Genomic DNA, 27,312 nt, shown 5'->3' with positions numbered 1-27,312 from the left:
ATCCACATCCTCACTCCTGCCCGCCCCCACAGTACTTCCCATACACACACACAAACATACACCTAAAGTTGTGTGTAAACGTATACTATACACAAAGACATATACTGCACATACAAACACACACACACAGCAATATAGAGCGGTTAAGAACACGGCATAAGAACAGATGTGCGGTACACAGTGTTTTATTTTGTAAAGTCATTTCCTCTGTTTCCAAGTGGAAACGAGACATTTTGTCACTGCTGTTGTTGTTTTATTCTTGGATTTAGTCGGTAGTTGAGCATGAAACACATTTGAACTATAAAACCCATGAAGAAACATGGATGAAATCCTGTAAATAAATAGCAGGAAATATTTATTTAAAACTGATAAAATGTGAAATTATATGATCAGCTGGTAGTGTACATGTAGCAGGCCTTATTCAAAGATCCCCAAGATAAACACAAACCCCATGCATAACACACACTTGAACAGGCTTCCTAATATAGACTGCACACTCAAGCACACTTATTTACTGTGCAAACCTGCAAAGAGTAGGCGGCGAAGAAGCACTAAATGCTGGCTGCCCTCACCCCCCTGGCTTGGCTGGATGGCACTGACTGATCTATACAGACAAGGGGAAGGAAAGAGAGTTAGCGGGAGATGGAGAGAGCATGGGGGAGGGAGATGTAGCAGAAGAGTGATGCTAGAAGTCCTACAGAATATATGTCTGCTCATTATGTGCACAATCGGATGCAAAATGACATTATAACATTTCTGTGACACTCAGATATCTGCTCTCAAACTGTCCCATGGCTGATAACTGCAGGGCTTGTATTGGCTGCTGTGTTGTGGTTGTGGAGTGTGTGTACTCTCTACTGTTCTATATATGGCTTGCGTTGACATTGGTATTATTGCTTGTTGGTTGTTGTGTTTGCTCTGCTTGTAAGCGCTCTGGTCGCACTCAGATATCAAACATGCATGATGTCACTCTGACTCATGTGACCGTGGGCTCGCCGCCACACGCTCAGATGTGGCTTTCCATACACGCACATGTAGTAGCACTCAGATAGTCAGGAGAATGAATACAGAATATTAGAGCTGCAAAGGTTAGTCCTTTAATGGATTACTTGTTTGATAGGAAAGGAATGAATGAAATTCTTTAGTTAGGGCTTCTCAAATATGAATCATTTCTATTTTTTTCATAGTTCTCTACACTTAAGAACTGAATACCTTTGGGGTTTGGACTGTTGGACTGCATTAAAATTGAAGATGTCACTTTGGGCTTTGGGAAATTTCAATGTCAAGTTTTTGCAATTTCATGTAAATATTTTGAGAAATTATTCGTTAATGTCAACAATCAATTGTTAATTGAAGCACAAACATATTTGCTGTTTATATCATGGTTTCTGGCTGATGTTTGACAGCTTGTTTTCTTAAAACTGTAAAAATTGTATGTCAAAACTTAATCTTATAACATCCCATTATTATATTGATAAACAATGTTGTAGTTGTGTTAATTAGCACCCTTAAACCATACAATGATAACTAAAAAGAAACAGAACCTTCTATAATATTTAATGGAATATTGCCTTCATTACTTAACATAAAGCACTAAGGTTTAACACAGCTCTTCGGTCAGGTTAACTGCCCTGCCTGGTTGACATTTACATTTAATTTGTTGGTATATTGGTATCTATAAGAATTTTCTTGATTATATTATTTGTAATTTCAAGATTGTTTGTCATGTGTCTCTGATGTACAGGCAGAGTAAGGCAAAATAGTACATCATACAGAACGGGCCTACTCTAGTTCCTCTTAATGTAATTTACTGTCATTTACAGTTGAATGACTGTGAATGACTGTCTCATTGTGAGATTAAAGTGATAAAGATTAACCTTGACATCAGATTTGGTTAGGTTCAGTCTTTATACAGGTTAAATTTATCCTTTCATATTAATCTTTTTTGTGGTTGGTCCAGACTAAAATGTAGCAAACCGTCAAGACAACTGAAGCTTGACCTCTCTCTTTAATGTTGCTCTGTATTCTCTGTTTGTTTTTTTGCATCTTACTGTAAAATAATTGTTTTACATTTTGAAAAATATGAATATTGGTGTTGTTTTGCTCAGAGTTAAGTAAGAAGATGCATATCGCTGTCATGTCTGAATGTTAAATAACAAGCTAATACCAGCTGCCATTTAGATTATCACAAAAACTGGAATCAGGGGAAACAGCCTGACTCTGTCCGAAAGTGAAACAAATCATTCTACCCCCCCAAAACTCATGAATTAATATATATATATATATAAACAGCACTTAGTACCCAAAACCACAGTTTGTTTTACGTTTTTTTTGTACGGATTAAATTAACAAGATATAAGGTATTAATTAGTGAGCTTTAGAGTTGCTGGTAGTCTTTATGCTAAGCTAAGCTAACAGTCTACAGGCTCTAGATTTACTTAGAGTGGTATTTCCATCTGGTAACGCTGCAGAAAAGTTTTTTTATATATATATATTCTGTTACTGTTTGTCATCCTGATTGTCCATACTGTAATTTTACTGTTTGTATATTCTGTGCACACATTTTGTGTATTTGGGCTATATAAATAAAATGACTTGACTTGATTAGGGGCTGGGATATGGCTGGTGTAGAAGCAATAGTAAATATACAAGCACAGTTTCATGTTTAATTTATTTGAATATATATTAAATTGAACATATTTTAGAGCTATGATTAGTGTCAATACTCCTGGTCTCACTTCAGGAGGCTGCAGTTTAAAACTGGCTTTATTTAGGTAATAAATTATAATGATGCTGTAACAGAAAGGCAAGCTGTTTTATTGTAATTTTATGACTCCATTTCCACTCCTTATTAAAATCTTAATTGGTGATTTTCTGTGTGCAGTCTCATAAGCATTGCACACAGGACCATCTGAACCCTTAATAGGTTTACAATACCGCTGTCCGTCATGGCTCGGTCATATGGCAAGTTATGTAGAAGAATGCACGGTTAGCATCCTTTGTCATATAGTGATCTGAGCTCTGTGAGTGTGTGAGATGAACTGAGTCGTGCCTGTAGACATGAACACTGTCGCAGGGGAGGGCCTATATGGCTGTGGGGGTTGAGGAGGAGCATGTATTATGCCGTATGGTATCCTGCTTTTATCATGTTTAATGATGTGCTGTTTGTGTGCATTTTAGGACATAAACAGGAGCTGTGTATGTGCGTGTCTGTGTATGCGTGATATCATGTCATGATGTATACCTAAGAGAACAGCGGCAAGTGAAGTGATCATATTAACTTCTGATACAATGCATCTACTGTATGAGAAAAGGAAACATGGTACAGTAAGTCTCTTTACAGCACAAATAAAGTAAAGATGAGTTCGAGATATTTATGGTCATCCCCAAAGGCCTCTTTCCTCTCTCTCTGTGTCTCTCCCTCTTTCTATTTCTGCTCTCCCTCTTTCTATTCAGCTGATGATTGAATAAATTGCTGGTTAATTGAGAGGGAATGGTTATCATTTGCTGTTATATTTAACATGCTTTTCACGACCCAGGAAGTGGCAATTTGCATACATTGATTTTATATAGGCTTGGAAAGCTAAAACTGTTCCGACAATCTATTACATGCTAATTTCAGTATCCTTACAATTATCCTTCAATTACTTTTGTAGACCACTCAAGAGAAAGTATTATATTGTTATTATTCTAAATTCATATTTAAAGTGTGCCCACATGATGGTACTTCTTTGATAGATCTTTGGTGACATGGTGAAGAACCGTTGTTTATTTGCACTTGTTAACCACCTAACTGAAGCCCTTTTTTTTTTTTTTTACTGCAGCAGCAGTTTATTATTGGTCCTTTTGGTCTGTAAATGCCTCTTTTCTTCTGTCCTCGTGTGAATCGTTCCCTGTGGCCCCCCGAGCTTGCTCTGTCATAGAGGCAGCAGCCGTAAGCTTAACTCAACCTTTTACTTCAGTAACAAAGAGGACCATGTCTCTTATTGTGGGCTAAGTGCTTCTCACAATCTGCAGTAAACTGTTGGGAAAACGAGCCCTGCAGCCCACAGTGCTTTTGCATTTATGGTGTCCGCAGAGAACACAGAGGAGGGGATTAAGGACTCCCTCAGGCGCGAAAGGTTATTATATATATAATAATATACATGTGTATGTGTGTGGCTTTTAGCATTTGTTTTCTATTGTGTAGTATAAGAACCTAAAGGGCATCCCGTGTGAAAAGTTAAATGAGTGTTGACAGACGGATATTACAAATACCAGCTTGTGTGCAAGAGTTTTATGTTGACCTGCCTCATGCATAAAGGATGAAGAGGGCCTCTATGGTTTCATATCTCCAGGGAGGTCCCAGGACTGTCCTAAACGGCTGAGTCACTCTGTGGTGTGTGTCTACCTCCAGCATCTAACACATTTCACTGCACAAACATCCACATATCACCTTTACCTAGCTACGAGTGCCTCTATCTAGCCATGTGTGCCTTTATCTAGCTATGTGTGTGTCCGCTTCTCTCCCAATCGACCTCAACCTTGATGTTCCTGTGCTCTGCCTGTCTTTGAAACAACCGGAGAAAGGCACTCTGCTGAGTTACATCACTGGTTCTAATCTCTGCATACCCTCTAAAAACAGTCATTTTATTCAAAGTGCGTTTGTCCCTTTTTACCTTCATGCATCAGCGAGCAACAGAACTGGTTGTTGGGCCTAGTGAATCAGTGTTTACCCATTTAGTGCCATTTTTATCCTTATTTGTGCCTTTGCCTTTTTTTTCTTCCACAATGGCACAATGCTGAGTTGCAAAAGATTATTGACTGATAACTGCTGTGCAAAACCAAGCAGGTTTTTACCTTAATGTCACATATTATCAGTTAAAATTCTAAGGAAATAAGAAAAAGTTTTGTTTTCTTCTTACAAGCACAGACTACTGACTAGTTATTCACAATGTACAGGCATTTAAGTGGCCAGGTGTATTCGTTGTGGTGTGTTCAAATGCAAAACGTTGAATCCGTCTTTTTAAGTTCTTGCATGGTTGGTTTGGTGTGTCAGAACAGCTTCTGGTCTTTTCACTCTCGTTTTGAGGTTACCAGAGGTGACAGAGGTACACACATTCTTTACTCGAGTAGAAGTGCAGATACGTGTGTAAAGACTCCTGTAAAAGTAGAAGTACTAATTCAACTTCTTTATTTAAAAATGAAGAATGTATTCACAGTATAAAGGTAAAAGTACTCTCTTGGTTTCCCTGAAAAACATAAGTTAGTGGCTGTTTCTCCCTCTCTTGTCTGTTTATGTTATGTTTGTTAGTACAGATACCTGAAAAAATGACAAAAAAAGTACATTCGTACTGTATTACTTCTCGCCTCTGGAGGTTACATGAAACTAAATAAAACCACTGATGATTACCTTTCTTATCTAGATTGAAACTCTGAATGTTCCTTTGCACCTAGCACAAGTTTATCATATTGTCATGGTTTTCATGGTGTTGTGTGAATATGTGCTGAGACAAGTGTTGGAAAGTGTGAGAACCAGATCAGATCAGAATGAGGTCAGGACAAAGGGAGATTTTGCTGCTCTGGTTAAACAACGTTGATTGATTTGACTTTCACACGTAAAAGAAAATCAACATGTCACACTGGTGAACTAGATTGTCATCCTCCTATATAAGTTCAACAAGCTCGACCTTTCTCACTGCAGCCGTCGCTCTGACTTGGTATTTGTGTAACAAGATGCACCTTTGCTAGTTTGGTATCACATTTTGTCATGGATGTAACAAATAGCTATAGCAATCTGTGAAGTTAGGGAATAACAGCATAAAATGGGAATTTAAAAGCAATTATACTGTATTTGTAACTCTATCTGTACACAAAGATAGATAAAGATAGGTAGATTGGAATAAAGTACACCTAAGGTCTTGGACTTATTTTCATTGTTGTCCCTGGTATTTCCACAAAAAGTTGCTTTGTCTTTACTCGACTCTACTACAAAGCTGGATTAATTTCTTTATCTTTGCTTCCTTGTTTGTGCCTGTGTGTGTTGTCCACCAAAAGCACAGCATTAATACCATGCTCATGCATTTTTATGATTATCCATTATATCTGCTTTCTATTAAAGATTATTGTTCTCTTTTTTTCTGTGTGTCGCAGGAAACAGTTGAGTATGCCTTCCTCATCATTTTCACAATTGAGACCTTTCTGAAGATTATCGCTTATGGTTTGGTGATGCACCAGAACGCGTATGTGCGAAACGGTTGGAACATGCTGGATTTCGTCATTGTCGTCATAGGGTAAGTCTAACATAATGTCTTATATGTTTATCGCCTACTACTGTGGGCTTCACGCCAGCAGATCCAAACAACGCGTTCTTTTGCAGACCGCGTCATGAGGTTTTGTTATTTTAGTTTGACGTTTGGAGTTTTACTTTAATCTCAGTTTGACAGTTGCAGTTTACAGTGTTTCTGAGAGACAGTCAGTGTTAAAGTTAAAGTTGCTTAAGCCTCTGCTCCATGCGGCCAAGTGCTAATAGAGACCCTCATACACCCACAGTATATGACCCAGAAAAGACAGAGAGAATAAATCAGAGCTTTACCACCACTGGAGTGAGTCACCATCCCTCCATACTTCATCTCTTCTCCAACACTCCCTCCCATTTTTCTCTTTCCTCTCCTCTCACTGACTGTCTTTCGCTCACACTCTCCCATCCTGCTCTGCTTTGTCTCTTTCTTATACTTCCACCTTCCATTTTGATCTCTCAAATGCATCTACTTCATGCTTTACACTTCCCCACCTCACGCTGCCCTCATTCCTATCTCCTGCACACACTCTACTCTTGTTATCTTCATCCTTATCGCAGATTCTCTTTTCTTCCTCTCTCTCCTCCCTCTTTCTCTCCTCTAACACACACAGTCCAGTGGGTAGCTGGGTCAGATCTCTGCTTGTATGCAGCATGCAGCGTTGATATGCCATGCAGTTAAATGCAAGGACGGCTGCTCCTGCTATGAAGAGTGACTGCTAAATCACTGAACTGCCACACTGAAATAATACTGTCAGTGTCTGTTGTCAACATATAGCTGTGTAAATACAGCTCTGGAAGGGCTTTATGAATTCATGTCAGAGGTCAATGTTCAGTCCACTTTACAACAGCCTTCAATGTGTTTGTGTGTCTTGTATTTATAGATTATAGCAGGTCACGTTATGGTGTAACAGAGGTTAGGAAAAGGTCATATGGGCTTGAGGATTCAGCTGTGCTTTATGCAGGGCTTGAATGCATTTTTTTATTCCGTCATGCTCTCCATAGAAAAGAAAGTGTTGAAATGAAAGAAAAATATCTAAGGCTTGTAAGGTATAATGTTACAGTTAAAGCCTCTTTTCTTTTTTGTGGGGAGAAATGTATTAAAAACATGGGTGTCAGAAATGTAAATTAGCTTTGCAACAAAGAAAAAGGTAACACCAAGGTCATGTAAAAGAACATTTAGTGAATTTCACTAAAAAAGGTACATTTAAAATTTTGAGGGTAGTTAGAGTTGAGTAATTATGAGATAGACTTATGATAGATAGAATTATATGAGTTTTGTCAGTGGGTTTAAAGCGCTTAAACTACACATAATGTATTCTCAAAGCTGGATTAATCTATTAAATATTTTTACATTAACAATGGATTAAATGTCTTTGTGTAAGGTAAATTTGTTGTGAATAAAACACACATATAGAGCGTTTTAGTGTATTTTATCTCATTGTTTTGATTTTACAGCTTTTACTGTTTTGGTTCCCTCTCACCACTCTACTAATGTTGTTTGCATCCCCATCAGACAGCGAAATGCTCAGATATATCCACTGTAAGAGAAACAATGTGTCAACATATTGGAGCATTTAGCAGCTAAAGAGTTCGATATGAAGATATGTCAACATCAAATATATGTTATACAGTTTTATATTTCTGGATGTACATTTTTCTTATTTTGTATAAAGCAGTTACTTTTTTACTATACAGTGTCAAAATCAATAATTCAAAGACTCAGGAAAGTAAGTTAAAAAATAGTTTAAAGAGTCTGATAATTGATTGTTTTACAGTAAAGAAATATATTGAAACCAATGGATGTCATAAACTGTAGAAAGAAATGGACTAAAACATTTAAAACTACTTGTATGTTTCCCTAACACACTGAAGTAATCCAGCTCGACTGCTAAAGAAACCTGATGTATCACTTTTATGAAAGTGGTTATCCTCAGGTATATTCAGTAAGAAATGTGTCGATATGTGAAGGATGGTTTTCTTTTGAATATGGATGAGTAAGGAAACCACAGTGGCAGGCGGTCGGTCATAAGTCTCAGCAGACTGCGCTTATAGGCTCTCAGATCTCCCTCCAGCCCCTATCGGCAGCTTCATTCACTGCTTTTAGTCCACAGCTTTGATGTGATGTGTCAAGATGATTTCCCCTCTTGGCTAGGTGAGGAATGTCTAACTGACTGCAATGAAGTGTCCGCTCTCATGGTGAGAGATTCGTTCACTGCTGATTTCACTTTGTGAAGGAAACAGTTCTTGGACTATGTATCTGCTCTTTGTATACTTGTAACTGGGCTTTATACTGAAAATAATGAACAATTATTTTGTCAGGTCTTAAAGAAGCTGCTATGAAGACGTGTAACCTACCATTACAGTGTTTTTACTCTATATACATTAATGGTGCATTGTCTTTAATATTATGTGTAGTGCTTATTAATCCACTGTATCCTGGTGATATCAGTATGGTTTGTGGGTGGTTGTAAAGTAAACTGATGACACATATTACATTTTAGTTTCACAGCTAAATGATACTTTGAGGGATCAGCAACAGTAAAATAAAAATGCTCTCAGCCTGGATGGAGTTATAAGGGCAACATATCTCAGAAAGGTTTGTGACAGAACTTTTACACAGCCAATATTCAATAAAAAAAAAAAAAAAAATCAAATTGGGACTTTGGAGTTAATGTTTTGTTTGGTTTTTATTTGTAGTGCAAGATACGTGATTAATGTGAAGAGAGGAAGACATATCAGACATGACAAGGCAATACAAAAAAAAACAATGACAGCAACTGAGTAAAGAACAAAACAAATCAACAATAAAAATAAAACAAATTGATTAAATAAATGAATAACATAAAAGAACATACAAGGACAAAACATTAATTCTAACTTTTAAGTCCATTTCTCAAGTGAGCAACTTATTTATTAGTTGTTTAGTATAATTTCCCTGACAAAATATCACATCTGCAAATTGCTTGTTGGGTCCGACAATACAAAAACTAATTCAATATAACAGATTAGATGCAAACTTGTGGCCGGCCTACAGTGTTGGGTTCTTTCTTTATTTTCTGACAGACTCTTCAGTGTTGTCTTGGAGCTTTTGACCAAAGAGGAGAAGGTAGAAGAAGACGGAGAAGGTAGCCATCCGTCAATGCACGGGCATGGGGGTAAACCAGGTGGATTTGATGTTAAAGCCCTTCGAGCCTTCCGTGTGCTGCGACCCCTGCGGCTGGTCTCAGGAGTACCCAGTAAGTAGTGAGAACTGCTGAGCTTCATGTACCAACACGCAGACAACCCATGTTAACTGAGTTTTATCACATGGTTTCTGTACATATTGTATAATGGTCTTATTAGTCCCAGTGAATTGTAGGTTGAAGGGTTACACATGACGAGTCCAGATGGTCTATGTACCATCCCTTAGGACTGTTTTTCAAAAACATCTATTCAACATCTACATCAGCACCCTAGAGACATGAACTCTGGGTATAAAAAAAACAAACTCAGAATAAACACTTCTGACACATTTATTAAATGTATGTGGTTCTAGAAGTAGCTACTGAAATATTTACTGAAACTAGTTTCTAATTCAAAAAAGTTTTCCTATTTGTGGGAAATAGGAAGGTAAGTAGGCCGGACTTACACATATTGTTGTGTGTATGTTCACATCTCTTACTGATAAACAAAATTGTATCATAATCATGACTTGACATGACATGAATCAACACTTTCAACACTCAATAATTATACAGTTATGATTTTACTGTTATTTTAAATGAATGTGAGTGTTGTCCACCTCCATTATTAACTGTACTTAGACAGTAAACACACCAAAAAAAAGATCCTGCAGGGTTAACCACTCAACCATCTGGAGTTCATATTTTTGCAATAAGAACAGGGTTAGAGAATTGTAGCAACTGAGGTTTGTAGCTGTATTTTCTTACTGTTCATGCACACACCTGTAAGTACAGCCAAGCGTCATATAATGTGTTCATTTTCCTCCTTGCTTAGGTTTACAGGTGGTGTTGAACTCCATCATTAAAGCCATGGTCCCTCTCCTTCACATTGCCCTCCTGGTCTTGTTTGTCATCATCATCTATGCTATTATTGGCCTGGAGCTTTTCATCGGTAAAATGCACGCAACCTGCTTTATTCCTGGCTCAGGTACGCCCTCTTGATTGTCTGTTTGACATATAATATCAAGTCAGCTTTTCTAGACTATATATTTTGTATTTTGACTATTGTAACAACCAGTTTCAAAGTATGTTCAAAGCAGTCTGACCTTAAAACTAGTGTACGTTATTATTATTAGTGGAAGAAGTACTCAGATCATTTATTTCACAAGAGTGTGAAAATACTTTTACAAGTACATTACATTTCAAATTCTACTTGAGTAAAAGTGCCTAAATATTACCAGAATAAAAAAAAGTAAGATGATAATTTATACACACAAATAAAAATGGGACTTCAGGGGCTCTCAGGAACATAACTTAAAACCCCTGTCAGGGTCTGTGGGGCCTTTAATCTGTAACCATGCATTATATTTAATTAGTAATCATATGTGTTGCATGTAAAATCAAAGCAACTATGGCAAAAAATATATCTCCCTCCGAAAAAAAAATTGGATATACTTATGTAAAGTACCTACAAAAGTGTACTCTCTTTCAGTAATTGTACTCTGTGGCAGCATGTGGGCCCAGTTTAACGGGTGTACAAAGAATTTCCTGAAAACATTATCAGAGTTGCAACTCCATGACAAAAAGGACACTCTCCTGTGTATTTTAATGGCAAGTCTCTTCAAATTACTTGGTGGCCACTGGCCAGGTTGTTCTCTCCTAGGGGGGCTGCTTAGACAGTCAGTTACTGAAAAAAATCAGTGTTTGTTTTTGCCCTCCTCCCTTGTACATGTCACTGCTCTGCATGTTCATTAGATTAATATTTTCCTGGAGAACAGCAGCTTTCTCCTTGCAGATGAGCAGGGAGGCAGTCACTTTTTACTCAATAGAAAATGTATCAGATCCACCTCTCTTTAAATGAAAAGCAAAATGTAGGGCTGCACAATTAATTTATCCAAAATTGCAATATGACTAAGTGCAATATGCAAATCACAGAAGCTGTTATCAGTCCGTTTTTTTTTTGTGTCAAAATTGTAATGCAAAAATGATGATTCTCAATCACAGCATTTTTCAAAATAATATCATTTTTTACCATATTGTGCAGCCCTATCTGCTAATTTTGCAGTCTTGCCAAAAAGTTAAGGGTAAAAACCTAAATGGGAAAAAGTAAAAAAATATTTATTTCCAGGCTGGATATAAACAATAAATTGTAAACTCAATAGGGCCTGATGAAGTTGTCCAAGACGCCAGATCTTGCCCACGGCCTGTAGTTTAGGACCAGTTTGAAGTCATTTTCAGCAACTACTTAACACATTTTGATGATTACGAACACTGTTTTTTCCTCTCATTTGGTAGATGCGATAGCAGAAGAGGAGCCTGCTCCATGTGCGATCTCAGGGCACGGGCGCCAATGCCCCATCAACGGCAGCGAGTGCAGGGAAGGCTGGCAAGGTCCCAACGGTGGCATCACCAACTTTGACAACTTCCTGTTTGCCATGCTGACAGTGTTTCAGTGCATCACCATGGAGGGCTGGACGGACGTGCTGTACTGGGTGAGTTCTCTCGCTCTGCCCTCCCTGTTCAATATCCTATGACTGTCACACGCCTTCAGCTTAAATGTCTACTCAGATCAGACATACCACAATAATGTGACTGACATTCTGATGATCAAGCTGCTGATAATTTCCTGAGGCAGCTCTTATCACTCTGATATGATTGATTGACTAAGCGATTGAATGCATTCAACAACTCGAAATAATAACACAATGCTATCCTGACACTTTTAACATTCCTACAAGATCTCTATTTTTCTTCACCTGAAGAAAAAGCAGCTTTTGTTTAACTTTTGTTCTGCTCTTCTTTTCTGACAGTTCTACCTTTTAACTGTTTCACTCTTTCCTTTCTCTCTTCTAACTCTGCTCCTTCCTTTATGGTGGTGTTGTTCCTCCAGATGAACGATGCTATGGGCCTTGAGCTTCCATGGGTGTACTTTGTCAGTCTTGTGATCTTCGGTTCCTTTTTCGTGCTTAACCTGGTTTTGGGTGTGTTGAGCGGGTAAGCACCTTCCTCTCTTTGCACAGAGAGACCTTCTGCCTGATTTCAGGCCGGAGGTTCTCTGTTTCTGGATGTGTTTCTGTCTGTTAACCGGCTGCTTTTGGCTCCTGTAGGTCAACGATGCCATCGGATGGGAAACGCCTTGGATATATTTTGTTAGCTTGATCATACTGGGCTCCTTTTTCGTGTTAAACCTTGTGTTAGGTGTGCTAAGTGGGTAAGAGGAAACTTGTGCAGTGGGTTTGTCCTGCAGTGTGTAAAGTGTGTCTGCAGTGGTTTGTTGTGCACTGTGACACTACTTGCTATGTTTAGGAAGTAGTGTTAGCCTGTAAATGAGTATTTTCTAGGCTGCAGACTCTTGGGACGCACAGCTCCTGGCAGTCTTTTTACAAAAATATTGAGATATTAAATCTGTGATTTGGACCTCGAGATAAATGTATATATTCCTTTCAGGCGTTCTCCTCCTCTGTAGGTGTCAAACTATCACGTCCTTTCCACGGCAACTGCAAAGTGAGCGTTTCCTCCCTCCCCCCCATCTGCAGCCCACCCAACCTCCTGAGAGAGAAATTAATCTTATTCCTCGCCCTTCACTCCCTCTGCGCTCCTAAGCTCTCTCAAACCCCAGTTTGCTTTCCCAGCTCTGTGGAGTGGGGGTGGGGTATTACAGTAGAATTAACTCTGGATGGTTGACCAGCCAGCAAAATCAGATTTTTTTTTAAAATGCCATCAAGGTTAACATAATCATAAATTCAGCCCTGTCAGTTGCTTTAGATTGCCATAATTTATTATCTTCATCAACTTTATAAAAGCAGTTTTACAAATGCTGCTTTGCTCCCATACCATCAAGCATCTTTGTCTATGTGTCAGCTCTTCTCATATGTTTGAGTTTTTAACTATTAAAGCTTAAATACATATTTATCTCAGCAATTACAATATCCAGCTGTGTACTGCTGATATATTTGCTTCCTGTTTTTTGAATTCCTGCATATTTTAGTTTCCACAGTTGTTGTTTTATATAATCTATGAATTCAGATGCAGTGCAAACCATCTGTCTACCTAAATTGCCTTTTGTGTATGATTAAGATGCTTGCCTGAAGGATAAGCTACTGTACTGTCAGGCTCTAAATATAGTGCTGTTGTCTTTGAAAGGTGTACATCTCCCTCCAGTGGCTAGGGTTCACAAAAACACATGTTATTAAAAAGGTTGTGACTGAAATATGTGAATATGTGGAATACAGTATGGACAAAGAGAATATACATAAAATGCACATACAGGATGTCTTTATTCAGTGTAGTGACAAATATCCTATTAGATAGTATTATTTCAATTTAGTATGAAAAATGTTTTGTGGTTTGCTGTGAAAGTGAGTTTCTCTTGTTTCTCTGATGTTGTTTTCTGGTCATTTATGCACTCCTGTGTTTTTGTATGTGTTTGCGTGTTTGGTCCATGTGTACTTCTGCAAACCCAGAGAGTTCTCCAAGGAGAGAGAGAAGGCCAAAGCTCGTGGAGACTTCCAGAAGCTTCGTGAGAAGCAGCAGCTGGAGGAAGATCTGAAGGGTTACTTGGACTGGATCACTCAGGCTGAAGACATCGACCCCGACAACGAGGATGAGGCCGATGAGGAGAGCAAGCGCAACCGTAAGCACCTTCTCCCACCCCCCTCTGTCACGTAGTTAAGAGTGATGCTGCGCTGGCATCATGTGGTGCCCTTCGATACAGCAAACTGATGGAATCCGTTCCGGCATCATCAAGAAAAATATCCGGCAGTGTCTGTTATTTTTGTGATATCTGCTACTATAATTAGGCCTATGTTTATATAATAAGAACAGTACAGTTTGTACTCCTGAAATCTATAATGTGTCATAGTGGGAGTTTTGCAAAAGAAAAAGAAAAAAAAAGGATTAGCTGAAATGTTCATCCAAAAACACTGTTTAAAACATAAATAGGTGCTTTTCCTTTTATTCCTGTTTCCATTTTGTGTGTAAAGTGCTCTATTTTACTTATTGCCCCAGATAACGTTTCAATCATGGTGGGACATGCAGTATCTAGCACAGATACAGTGGGTATTAATTCTGTTCTTTCAGTCCTAGGATTTTGCACCAGGGAGAGTGCTGAGAGAGGGTCAACTTTCTCCACCAACAGTAGTATCAGTAGTTCATTCATGCAAGTCTTCTGTGGTTCTGATTAAGCTTTTTAAAAGTCATTCTAGGAATTGTAAGAAATTACTAACTGAAGCAGAAGTAGATGAAGCAGGTTGATCAAACATGGCCACAAGTTAAAGGTCAGTTATGCGACAGTAATTAACTCTTGAGATGCATTGGACATGGCAGATTGACAATGAACCGTTTAATAACAGCTGGTAATGGAACTTTCCCACATACATACATACATACCTGCATGTAGACATGGAGGCATGTACTATCAGATCGTCTTTCCCTTGAGTTGTTCAATATAAACATATAAAAAGGTGTTTGAAGCAGAGCTGCGCAGATTGCTTTTATCTTCACACTCAATGTATGTCACTGATGGAAGTGGAGCATGCTGTGAGCACCACTGGAGTTTATCTGAGAGGGGAAAAAGAAAAAAAATATATTACTTGAGCAGTGGAAAGACTCTTAATCCAAATCCTCTTTATATAAGCAGCACACATGATGCAGAACACCTTATAGTTTGAGCGTACAATCTCTATTTTTTGCTCTCTGTCTGCCCATTACGATCTCCCCTCATTTTTAATGCACTCCATTTACTGTTGCCTCTCCCACCTGTCTTTTCCTCTAGTTATACTTCATGTATAAAGTGTGTGTAGATGTGTACTCTACAATTTACAGTTCCAACATTACAACAAACATTTACCCATAAAGTGAGAGGCTCCTAGTCAAAGCTTTGGAGGTTCTGTGTTACGAGGAGGCAGGTCCACACTGCTTTTCTTCAACATCCATCCTGGCTTTTGGTGTCTGTCGACGATACATGAGCCCCTGCTAACATGTTAACATTCAAATGCTTTAATTTGGACTGTAACATGTTAGTACAGGGCTTCCTCACCTGCAGTCCAGTGACTAACAGCTCTCCATGTTGTTCTTCTGCCCTCCTCAGTGTCTGCAGTCCCTGTGGCTCATGCTGCTCTTATCATTGTTGGATATTGATATTTTGAATACTGTTGTTGTCCTGTGGTGCTTGTCTGCTCTGACCCATTTTGATAGCAGCCCATTCTCGCCCCCATGTCCCTCTGCTGTGCCGTTGTGTCTGAATGCATGGACTTGCATGCATTACACATGAAGGGGTGACTCTGGCTGACCTTACTGAGAAGAAGAAAGGAAGGTTTGGGTGGTTCAGCCAGTCGTCCGACACTCATGGTAAATCCTGTGGTTTCCCTCCAGTGTTCTCTAGCTCTTGTGTATATATATGTGTTTGTGTGTGTGTGTGTGTGTGTGTGTGTGTGTGTGTGTGTGTGTGTGTGTGTGTGTGTGTGTGTGTGTTTGTATGTGTGTGTAGGATGCTCAAATTAATCTGATACAGAAAAAAATGTTTTGAGTCAATAGAGTTTTACACACATAATACATAACACCATAAATATAAAAGATAAGGAAAAAACAAACTACCTTAAAGTTTAAAAGGAAAGTAAAGTTAAATAAGCAAAACACATAGAACATAGTAAAAGACTAAGAACAAAAAGTTCCTTACAGTAATTGCCATGCTGTTGCCTTTTGTCCCATCTTGCAAGCAAAAAACTAAATCATGAATTTTACTTCTGTCTATCAGTGAAGAATCATTGCTCTGTTCTTCACAAATACCCTATATTATTGGTGAAAAGTCTGGTACTTAAAACGAGAAAATTCATTCAAAAGGTAAGCAGCAGTGGCCTTAAAATTCCTGGAGCATCCTAAATGACTGCTGAGCGAGTGTGTGTGTTGATGTGTACAGCCTAATGTAATACCTCATCACTTTGTGCTTTACTATTGTGTTTAACCCGTTGAGTCCGAGCATCACAACCTTTTTCAGTTTTTGTTTTCTCCTTTTTTTCCTCCCTGTTTTGCTTGACTGGTTCTAAATTTAAAAAAACAGTCGTTTACCCATTAAATGAGTCTATTGATATGGGATGAATAGAAAGAAAGATAGATAAAATACAGTTACGTTTGATAGCAGGCACGCCCCGTTTCCTTCCCATGTCCCATTTCAAAAGCAGGGGCTCAGTGTGAATATAGGAAACAGGGCTAAACCCAGATCACTACTCCAGCAGTCAGCACTATTTTCAGAGCTGAGAGCTGTCCAACCACTCAGGAATCAAAGCCAACACGTCTACATAGGCTAAGCAGCAGCACACACCGTGCTCCCTCGTATGAGTTAGAGCACTGAGACTTTTCACACAGTTAATCATCATCCGTCTGCACAGACAGAAAGCACTGGCAGTACTTTGAGTGTAGCATTTCAAAGACAGCTTTAAGAGCTCTGTCCTCCTTGGCCTGCTCCCTTCTTCCCTCTGCTCCTCATTGTGTGCATCAGTCAACCCTCGTAGAGCAGCTGTCCACTCGCCTGTCCCATGTCAGCTCCCTTTCAACACTTGGTAAATGATACTAATGATGACAGTGACGCACAGCCACAGCGCTTAGCTCCTTTCTTTCTGTAAGGGTGAAAGTTTTGTTGCTTTTTGTGGCTTTGGAGATAAAAAAATTTAATAGTTTTCTTCTTTTTAAATCACTATGAAACAATTGCAATGCGCTTGGATATAGTTTTTGGACTGAATCTTTTTTTCTTTTTTGCTGATTTGTAAAAAGTATGTTCATTTAGTGTATCTTCTTTAGGCATTTTGAAGAAATGCTTGTCAGAATTGCCTGATGTGATGCAGGCACATTTTGGACTTCTTCCCCCAGGGATGCACTGTACTATGACTATGTTTCATCTGAAGAATATTGTGCCACTGCAAAGTGCATGTGATTATATTTTTGTAATGTCTGCTTTATTTGCTGCTTCAGCGAGCGTTCCAGCCAGCGAAACTGAATCTGTGAACACCGAGAATCAAAACGGGGAGGATGAAAAGACGCCGTGCTGCGGACCTCTGTGGTGAGAACGAACAGCACTTTGCACAACAAACCTTTTCAAAAACGAGACCACTGTTATTACTTTAAATTACAGTACATCAGATTGCTGTCCCTCCTGGTGTGACCGTTGCTACAGAGTTTTAAAAAACATCCATCTCTCACACCACAGGCTCTCAGTAAAAACAGACATTGGCACACTTCCTTTAAGTGCTTTACTGTTTGATTTGTGGTAAAAGAAAAATGGTGAAATTATTAAAGCAAGCACTGCAACTTACTCTCATGTTTATATTGTCTTTCTACTCTGTAATGCTGCTGACTTTTGCAGTTGGACACGTTTTTATGCTGCTGCCACGTGCATTTGTAAACTTTGACAAATTCTTCTCTCTTCCAGTCAAAAAATTTCAAAGTCAAAGTTCAGGTCAGTATATTTGTGGGTCTGTGTCTCTGCATGATGCGTATTGCTTATGGGTCTGTGCCTGCATTAGATTATACAGATTTTTATTTGTAAGTGCTTGGCTTTCATTTTGCTGTATTTTAATGAGACTTTACAGGGGATGATAAATCAACCGCTTTTATAAAGTCAGCATGTACCATAAGGTATTTTTAGAGAATAGTCCTACGCAGTATTTTTCAGCTCATTTACTGTACAGTATGACTTGCAAAAAATATATTGATGCAGTCCCCCTGTGGCCGTTCCCCCTCACTCCTCTGCACTCTTCTTCTTCTTATTAATGGAAATGAACCGTAGTGATTTCTTTAAAAAACTTAGGTGATGTATTTATTCTATCATTTAGACGCTATAATCTATGTGACCAGATACTGTGTTCTTCTACATCAGTTTATAAGCAAAGTGAGTCATACTAGCATTATTCTTTGGACTGATGTTGTGCCGTCCTGCTGCAGTCGGCGCTGGCGCCGCTGGAACAGGTTCTGCCGCAGGAAGTGCCGGTTGGCTGTCAAATCGGTGCCTTTCTATTGGCTGGTCATCATCCTGGTGTTCCTCAACACTCTCACCATATCATCAGAGCATTACAACCAGCCTATGTGGCTGACACAAGTGCAGGGTATGAACTTCCACAGTACACTTCAAAGTCATCGTCTATTTCATGAGCTTGTAGGATATCAGAGACGTATTAACAGATTAAATTAAATTAGGCAGAAATGTCAATTATGAGGAGAACCAGAATTTTAAAGGATTTTTCAATATTGTATCATAATGATTTTCACTAGTTTCTAATGAATGCATCACTTGTTTACTAATGTATTATGTATCTCATCACAGATCCAGAATCAGATAAAAGTTCAATGAATACAGTACAATTAAAATATGTGTGAACATTTTATGTAGTTTATATTTATAAATTAAAGTATATTAAGTGATTTTTTGGTGTAGTGTTTAAATTTGAGCTGCCATGGCAGACGTTTACCATCTATGAGTGTTTTAAATAATTCCGTACATCATTCATATCTTTTGTAGCAAAAAACCTCTACGCTCTCTAATGTGTCACCCTAAATCTCTCTCTCCATTTATTTGTGTTTTCTTAATGTTCAGTCTTTTTCTCTGGGTTTCAGATGTGGCCAACAAGGTGCTGCTTGCCCTGTTCACATGTGAAATGTTGGTGAAGATGTACAGTCTCGGGCTACAGGCCTATTTTGTTTCACTGTTCAACCGCTTTGACTGCTTTGTGGTGTGCGGAGGAATCACTGAAACCATTCTGGTCGAGCTGGAAATCATGTCTCCCCTCGGTATTTCTGTGTTCCGCTGCGTCCGCCTGCTGAGGATCTTCAAGGTCACACGGTAAGACTGTTATGCTGTGTGTGTGTGTGTGTGTGTGTGTGTGTGTGTGTGTGTGTGTGTGTGTGTGTGGTGTTCAATGAATCACCTGTCCCTCTACTGCTCCATGTTTCTTTATAGCCACTGGCAGTCTCTAAGTAACCTGGTGGCGTCTCTGCTCAACTCCATGAAGTCCATCGCTTCCCTGCTGCTGCTGCTCTTCCTCTTCATCATCATCTTCTCCCTGCTGGGCATGCAGGTGTTTGGGGGAAAGTTCAACTTTGATGAGACCCAGACCAAGAGGAGCACCTTTGACAACTTTCCCCAAGCCCTTCTCACTGTGTTTCAGGTATTTACAGACTGATATACAGTTCAGATCACGACATACAGTAACTCGACATCACCGTCACAACCTGCAGCATTTGTGCATTGGTGCGTTCGGTGGAAAATACATTGAAAATGCAGAAAAATAGAAAAGATGGAGCTTTTACAGGCCGTTGAAGGCTAAAGGGAAGATAAATAGATCAATGAATCAAACGGGCTTTTATATTGGCCGATATTAGCTTACCGATGTATCAATATCTATCCGCTAAGCAGTGTTAGTCTTGTTACTAAAAAAATATAAATCATTACTCATTAATCTTAATAATTGTATTACTTTGCTTATTATTCCCTAAAAACAGTCATTAGTTACACTATTAGTTATATTACTTTTCTGCTACTGCCCCAAAAATTGGTCCCCAACCAAAGTAACTAATAATTTTTGGGGGGTAACAGGAATATTAATATTATTACTGATTTTTATTAGTGAGTAGTTACACTGCTAGTTACTGCCTAGTCCTTCCAATAAGTATTGAGAAATTCTAGTACAGAAACTATTTTGAGGTCATTCAAAAACAAGAGACAGGAAAACAGGGGTGAGAGTGAGAGGCGATGTCATGGTTCAAAGGGTCACAGGCTGGAATCGAAACCGGGCCACTGCAGCAACAACTCAGCTGTAGTACATGGGGTCCAAGATCAGGTGAGCTACTGGGACAGCCCCGAGCAATGATTAGTTGATTTTTCAACTGTAAAATGTACCACTTAGCATATATCTTGGTTATTATTCATCAAATTAAAAACTAATCTGTGGTATCTGAATTAAGATTGAACTGTTGGCAGCTATAGCAGATCTTTTAAATTCCCAAATATTGATAAATGGGCATCAGTGGCGGTTGGGAGGGTAGTATCAGTTGAAAAAGTCAGCACATACCCTCTATAATCGCTTAAGCCTGACACACAACCGTTGAGGCACTTCCATATCATGATGCATTTTAGATCCTGACTGGAGAAGACTGGAACGCCGTTATGTATGACGGGATCATGGCGTATGGAGGCCCTTCCTCTTCTGGGATGATCGTGTGCTTTTACTTCATCATCCTCTTCATCTGTGGAAACTGTATCCTCTGTGACTGATACAAAGACACTTAAAACTGCTGAAACAGCGAATTCATGAGTGAACCTACATTCATCATTTGATGTATATAAAATATAAACCCTGCTTTTACGGAGAGAGTTGCCCTTAACTGAACACTTTGCTCAGATATCCTCCTGAATGTCTTCTTGGCTATCGCTGTGGACAACTTGGCAGATGCAGAGTCTCTCAACACGGACGAAGGAGACAAGAAAGGGTGACATCTTGATCTCCTTCTATGTTTCTCTGTGACAGATATCCTTTTAAATGTTAGCTTTTTTTATGTTTGCTCAAACTCTATCATATATAACAATATCTCTGTTCATTACAGGGACAAAAAGGATGATGAGAAAGATGAAAAGGTATCCTTATCTATCATTCAGTATCATACAGTATCTTTGCAGTTTGAAGACTTAAAGACACTGACACATTTCTACTTGTCTGTAAGGAGGAAGAGGAGGAAATTGACGACACTGCGGCGGAGGAGGAGGATCCAGAAGTTCCATCGGGGCCTCGGCCGGTCATCTCCGAGCTGGTAAAGAAGGAGAAGATCACTCCAATCCCGGAAGGAAGCGCCTTCTTCATCTTCAGCAGCACAAACCCGTATGGAACATGCACACATCATTGCTCACTTTACAAATATGGACTCCCACATACAAACACACATACAGGTTGTGCCTTATATCACACTTTGATGTTCTCTGGCTGTGTTGTGTTTCCTTTGTCCTCCAGGTTTCGCGTGTTTTGCCACAGACTCATCAATCATCACATATTCACCAACCTCATCCTGGTGTTCATCATGCTCAGCTCTGCCTCACTCGCTGCTGAGGATCCTATCCGAAACTTCTCGGCTCGCAATATTGTAAGTCCAAAAGCCTTAAAATGATTTATGGCTTCTAACAGACTGTGTAGCAAAGATAAGTGGATGGAGTGACTTTGTTTTTAAATTAGATTTCGGTGTAGTTTAGTATTTAGAGATGCCGTTGTGTCATAATTAATTGGCCCTTAAAATGACCATACTGGTGGTTTTGCATGTTTTAGCCCATTTATTATAACATACTTTTACTTTCTTGATGTTTCCAAAGCAAACAACACCTTTTTATGTTTCAGTAACAGTTTAATCAGTTAAAATAATTTGATATTTCTGTTGGCCAGAAACCGTGTATGTCCAAAACAGGAAACACTTTTCAGGAAATGTTTTTACAGTAATTGAACACCACATAGTCAAAGTTGGTATTGTTGGTTTTTACTACTTTTCAATAGGTTTAATATTTCTTAAAACCCACTGTCAGACGTAAATGGAGACCAATAACATTGTGTCTTGGAGTCTGATCTCTACCAATCTGCCCATAAATCCCAGATTTTGTTTCTGTTTCTCTTCTTGTCCACTGGTACTGTTCCCCTTTACACTATAGAGAGGGCAAAAGAGAAAAGGAGAGAAAGAGATGATTAAGAAAATCTAGAGTTTATTTTCCTTGTTCAACATCTATATCGACTATCCTGCCCTTGACAACACATTTAACACATTTTGCAATTCATTTTCCAAAACATACATCCAAGTGTAATTGCCAGGACAAAAACTGTTCCTGTCAGGACTCCGCAATAAATGCCTGAATATATATACGGGCTGTCCAATGTTCATGGTGACATCTGGTGACCCTGCTCATGCCAGTCTGTTCCAACCTTCATGAGTTAGGGGTTCGCTACTCAACCTTTTAAATCCAATAAACAACAGCACAAACACATTATCTTCTTGACAATGTTGTTTGTCTCTTGGAACTGTTTTTTCCAGCAACAAAGCTTATGGATGCAATGCTTTTAGCAGCTGACTCATACATCACAGATGTCAGAGTGTCCCTAAATGCACCGTAAAGCAGAGTTTTAAAAAAGGTTGCCTGCATTAACTCGTCAAAGACACAGCTTAAACTTAAAAAACTGAAGGCAATTACTTTTTCACAGTGATGTATGTCAAGCTAGAGTCCGGTGTCTGCACAACGATATTTGTACTGTGCTGAAATTAAATGAACTCCACCTTACTTTCTGTAAGGTTTAAACTTATGGTATATTTTGTTTGGCAATGCAGTTATTACTTTATGAGCTAAAACAGGCAAAAACACTGGTGCAGTCTTGTAAAGTATCCAATCAGCCAGATATCTTCAGGGCTGTTTGTGTTTCAGTTCATTGTACTGATTTTATACCGCATAAGAAATGAGTCATAAAATCACCTTTTTCACTTTATGAACTAGTCGGTGGATACTTTTTTGCAGATACTGTAATTCTAATTCACTGTGTATACTCTAACAAACTCTTTCCAGAAAAAGCTTCAAATGTTTTTTTTTCCAGTCATCTTGTTTACATATGATGTATGAAGCTGCACAATGAACTGTCTTTGTTAAACATGTACGTTGCTTTTTGCAGATACTTGGTTACTTTGACTATGCTTTCACGGCTATCTTTACTGTTGAGATCGTTTTGAAGGTAAATGCCCTGTGTCCCCTGTCCGTGCTGTGACTAACCTCACCCCAATAACACTCCAAACGTCTCGTTGCCTTCCAGGTCCTAGGCTATGCAGATTATGTCTTCACTAGTATGTTTACATTTGAGATCGTATTGAAGGTAACCCCTTAAATGACAACGAGAGCCTTGCTGCATTCTCTCCTTGTGTGTCACCTGCCACTCAGTACAACCTGGCTTGTTTGTTTCCTTTCTCTTATTTACTTTTTTCTTCATGGCACCTCTTTTAAAAAGCAAAAAAACAAAACAAAAAAAACAATATTGGAGTTGCTACTTTGCACACACTAACACAAACACAAGGTTTGGTCAAATTACACTAATCAAAGAATTCATGTTGGGGGAAGGAAACATCACATCAGCATTACATTATACTCACATGGGTGTCACGTCATTCGGGCAGTCATCGCTGAAATGATTTTGATGATGCAGATATGTAAAACATGATGCAACCCTTTGTGCAATGCAACACATTTTAATGGGCTGTTCAGACATTGTAAAGGCATTGGCTGAAGTTGAGTTTGAGGTCATCTTCAGGGAGGTGTTTCGAAAGACGTAAAGTCAGCTCCAGCCAAAGCTAACTCCATGCCTCTTCGTACTGACTGCTCTTCAGATTATCCATAAAAGAGGGGGCAAAACCAACCATGTTCCTGCCGAGCATGGTTTAGTCTGCTTTCCCTGACTGAGTGCATAGAAATGTGGAGTTGAGCCTGCAGCCATTTGAGGCAAAAACATGCCAAATCCGTCACTGTTTTTTCTAAAAAATCTTCAATGCTCCTAGTTAGCACTCTCCTCTCTCCGTCTCTTTGCAAGGCTCCACATTTACATGCACTTGGAAAATTAATCCTTTACTTTTATTATTTGAAGAAGAGTTATTTTGGCTGGTTTTTCTTCTCTGCCTGCTGAACTGAAAGTTTTAATTGGGAGCTGCTTCCCCTTATTCTGAACTATTAAAGAACATAATGGAATGTGCTTTAAGACGACGGTCCACATGAATGTGACAGTAAGGCCATTTTTACTTTCCAATCACTATAACTAGAGCTCTTGCAGGTAGTAAATATCCCTGACATTATGGCAACAAAATGCATGTTTTATTGCCTCATTCCATAGTAGATTGTGAAATGAATGACTTACTACTACATTCATGTAGTTAAGGGCCGTAGGGGTGGCGATGGTAGATTTAGCCTCCTGTTTTACTGCTCTTAGCTCGCCACCCCGAATCAGAGTGATCTAAAAGAGTGTGGAGACGCGTGCGTGTGTGTGCAAGGTTGAGAGTGCTGTGTGTGAGCATATGTTTCTCCTATTTAACATGTTTGTACTGTTACGTGTCTGTGTCCTCTGAAGTGTGGAGCGTAAGTGTAACTCTCTGTTTGTGTGTGTCTAGTGTGCGTCGGTTGAAATATGTGTTTTTCATCTTTGTCATTTGCTCCTCTAACTTCCTTTGTCCTCTCATCAGATGACGACATACGGAGCCTTCCTCCATAAAGGAGCATTCTGTAGGAATTACTTCAACCTCCTGGACCTGCTGGTGGTGGGAGTGTCCCTCGTCTCCTTTGGCATCCAGTGAGTACAAACAAATGCAGAAACATATGGTTGTTGTTGTGCAGACAGCATGATTTTAGTGCTTTTTGACCAAATAATTCCAGGAACAATGGAGCCACAGGAACTAAACTGAGGAACTGAACTAGAAACTAAAATTCCCATTCCTATTTGCATTTTCTATGCATCTGTAAAAAAACAAAAAAGAATTAATTAGCATTAAAGGTCCAGTGTGTAACATTTAGGAGGCTCTATTGGCATACATGGAATATAATATGCAGAACTATCTTTTCATTAGTGTATAATCAACCGAATATAAGAATTTTTATGTTTTTGTTACCTTAGAAAGAGCTGTTTAGATCAACAGGTCGCCTTCAATTGTCCGCCATGTTGAACCACTATGTTTTTGCAGTAGCCCAGAATCTAAACACTGGCTCTAGACAAGGGCGTCTGCATGTTTTGCAGCCAACGTAGTTCCTCCTTCGGGGTTGGACGGGGAGGGTGTAGCGACGGAGTTGCAAACTGCAACTACACCACTAGATCCCACTAAATCCTACACAACAGCCCTTTAACAGATCAAAAACTGAATCCTGACTTTCTTTTTCTTCTGATGTTTGAATTGATGCAAAGGAGACATGCAGAGGAAGAACAGGAGACTGAAAACCGCACATCCTCTGTTTCCAATGTAGACATCTGTTGAGTGCTTTATTATTTCTGGTTCAGTACTTAACAGTTCATTCTCTTTGCTCGCTGCTCCCTCTCTGTCTTAAAGTCACTCATTCATTGCTCTCTCTCTCTTGTCTCTTTCTTTTTAGATAAGTCAGGAAGCCAACAATATAACTTTTTCAGTGAACATTACAAGAAATGTCCCACCATTGTCCCAGTATTGATTCTAGTTGTGCTTTGTTGTTGTGTGAATAAAGCTGTAAAAATGTTGTAGCAGCCCCAAGTTTTGTTTTTGAATAGTCAGCAATTGTGATGGTCCTGCAAAGTCAACCCCTTCAGAAAGTGCTAACCCCCGAGCAGGGACTTTTCTGGCAGCAAGAACTATGGCAGCAAAACTACATTTAGTTCCTGGATCGTATGGTCGAATAGTAAGCAAGTTCTTGAGTTTAGCTGGTTGCTGGCCTCCGGGAAAAGATCCTGCAGCAAAAAATAACTGTTTGTCATTCCTTTTTCCTGTAATACATTGCGTTTAGACTGACACTGCATCGATTTGTTTTCATTCAGGTCCTCGGCCATCTCAGTGGTGAAGATTCTTAGGGTCCTTCGTGTTCTTCGACCCCTGAGGGCCATCAACCGAGCCAAAGGCCTAAAGGTGAGACCTCATCACAAAGTCATCCAGCAGCTTGTTTGCAACAATAACCACAATCTTAGACTTCTCTCCTACTTCTCCAGTATGGATTCCACAATGTGTAAACATATGTATGTCTCTGTCCTACAGCACGTGGTGCAGTGTGTGTTTGTGGCCATCAGAACTATCGGTAACATCATGATCGTCACCACTCTGCTCCAGTTCATGTTCGCCTGTATAGGGGTGCAGCTGTTTAAGGTCAGCAGCACTGAGCTTGAAAAAATCTCTATTACACATGAAGCCAGAGATATTTGGGTTATAGTTTTTAAATATCTGTCATCAGAGTGAAAATGTTTTGTTTTCCTCCACAGGGAAAGTTCTATCGCTGCACCGATGAAGCCAAGTCTAGCCCAGAAGAGTGCAAGTTAGTTTTACTCGTGTTCTTCTTTCACGGCAAAATTACTTGCAGTTATCATCCTAGTTTCAATCTTAACCTTCATGCAACCTGCCATTATCTCACAGGGGCACGTACATCCTGTATAAAGATGGAGATGTGAACCAGCCAACCATACACAAAAGGTTGTGGCACAACAGCGACTTCAACTTTGACAACGTCCTCATGGCTATGATGGCTCTGTTCACTGTGTCCACTTTTGAAGGCTGGCCTGCGTAAGATTCAAACTTTTTAATATCATCAGCAACATTTAAAAAAGTTGAAAAATAAAAGCTCAAAACTCAGAGTGTAATGAGAGAACACTGATAAAACACTGATGACATCTGATTTAGTGAAACTGGATAATGTGCTTTTTGTTTTCTTCTCTTCTCAGGTTACTATACAAGGCAATCGACTCCAACAGGGAGAACCTCGGTCCCATTTACAACTACCGCGTGGAGATTTCCATCTTCTTCATCATCTACATCATCATCATTGCTTTCTTTATGATGAACATCTTTGTAGGTTTTGTGATCGTCACATTTCAGGAACAAGGAGAGAAAGAGTACAAAAACTGTGAACTGGATAAGAACCAGGTCAGAGTCAGAAGGTTCACAAAATATATGTGTAGTATATTTATAGCTGTGTGTTTGTGTGTATTAGATTAAAACGAACTAATTTAAAATATACTGATATAATATGCTATACTGTGCACTGAAAATGCATAATATGCTATAATTTCTGAGACTTATTTATAGAGTAAGAAGACTTATTCAACAGAAAAACTAATTGTGTCTCATATAAATAGTCTATGTTGGATTCAAATGAGAGCATCA

General features: G+C 39.1%; 1 protein-coding gene across 13 annotated transcripts in view; it reads left to right on the top strand.

The window, feature by feature from the left end:
• cacna1da (calcium channel, voltage-dependent, L type, alpha 1D subunit, a) overlaps window positions 1-27,312 on the top strand; it is a 62,897-nt gene that overhangs the window by 13,668 nt on the left and 21,917 nt on the right. For 4 of the 13 annotated variants that reach the window (XM_051414576.1, XM_051414584.1, XM_051414579.1 and 1 more), the window contains exons 4-28: window positions 6,133-6,272; window positions 9,344-9,516; window positions 10,277-10,429; window positions 11,737-11,933; window positions 12,332-12,435; window positions 13,905-14,074; window positions 15,715-15,789; window positions 17,407-17,494; window positions 17,864-17,890; window positions 18,376-18,536; window positions 19,045-19,270; window positions 19,388-19,595; window positions 20,564-20,684; window positions 20,829-20,916; window positions 21,031-21,061; window positions 21,148-21,302; window positions 21,432-21,561; window positions 23,118-23,177; window positions 23,256-23,315; window positions 24,667-24,773; window positions 25,980-26,067; window positions 26,194-26,301; window positions 26,415-26,467; window positions 26,566-26,712; window positions 26,871-27,072. In XM_051414576.1, coding sequence (XP_051270536.1) covers window positions 6,133-6,272; window positions 9,344-9,516; window positions 10,277-10,429; window positions 11,737-11,933; window positions 12,332-12,435; window positions 13,905-14,074; window positions 15,715-15,789; window positions 17,407-17,494; window positions 17,864-17,890; window positions 18,376-18,536; window positions 19,045-19,270; window positions 19,388-19,595; window positions 20,564-20,684; window positions 20,829-20,916; window positions 21,031-21,061; window positions 21,148-21,302; window positions 21,432-21,561; window positions 23,118-23,177; window positions 23,256-23,315; window positions 24,667-24,773; window positions 25,980-26,067; window positions 26,194-26,301; window positions 26,415-26,467; window positions 26,566-26,712; window positions 26,871-27,072 — 3,072 coding nt within the window. The remainder of the gene's footprint in view (window positions 1-6,132; window positions 6,273-9,343; window positions 9,517-10,276; window positions 10,430-11,736; window positions 11,934-12,331; window positions 12,436-13,904; window positions 14,075-15,714; window positions 15,790-17,406; window positions 17,495-17,863; window positions 17,891-18,375; window positions 18,537-19,044; window positions 19,271-19,387; window positions 19,596-20,563; window positions 20,685-20,828; window positions 20,917-21,030; window positions 21,062-21,147; window positions 21,303-21,431; window positions 21,562-23,117; window positions 23,178-23,255; window positions 23,316-24,666; window positions 24,774-25,979; window positions 26,068-26,193; window positions 26,302-26,414; window positions 26,468-26,565; window positions 26,713-26,870; window positions 27,073-27,312) is intronic. The other 9 variants (XM_051414581.1, XM_051414578.1, XM_051414583.1 and 6 more) reach the window with 5 other exon arrangements.

Source organism: Dicentrarchus labrax, unplaced genomic scaffold (genome assembly GCF_905237075.1).
Source record: "Dicentrarchus labrax unplaced genomic scaffold, dlabrax2021, whole genome shotgun sequence".
NCBI classification, from domain to species: Eukaryota; Metazoa; Chordata; class Actinopteri; family Moronidae; genus Dicentrarchus; species Dicentrarchus labrax.
Note: the sequence above shows the minus strand (reverse complement) of the source record. Positions and strands in the feature narration are given on the sequence as shown.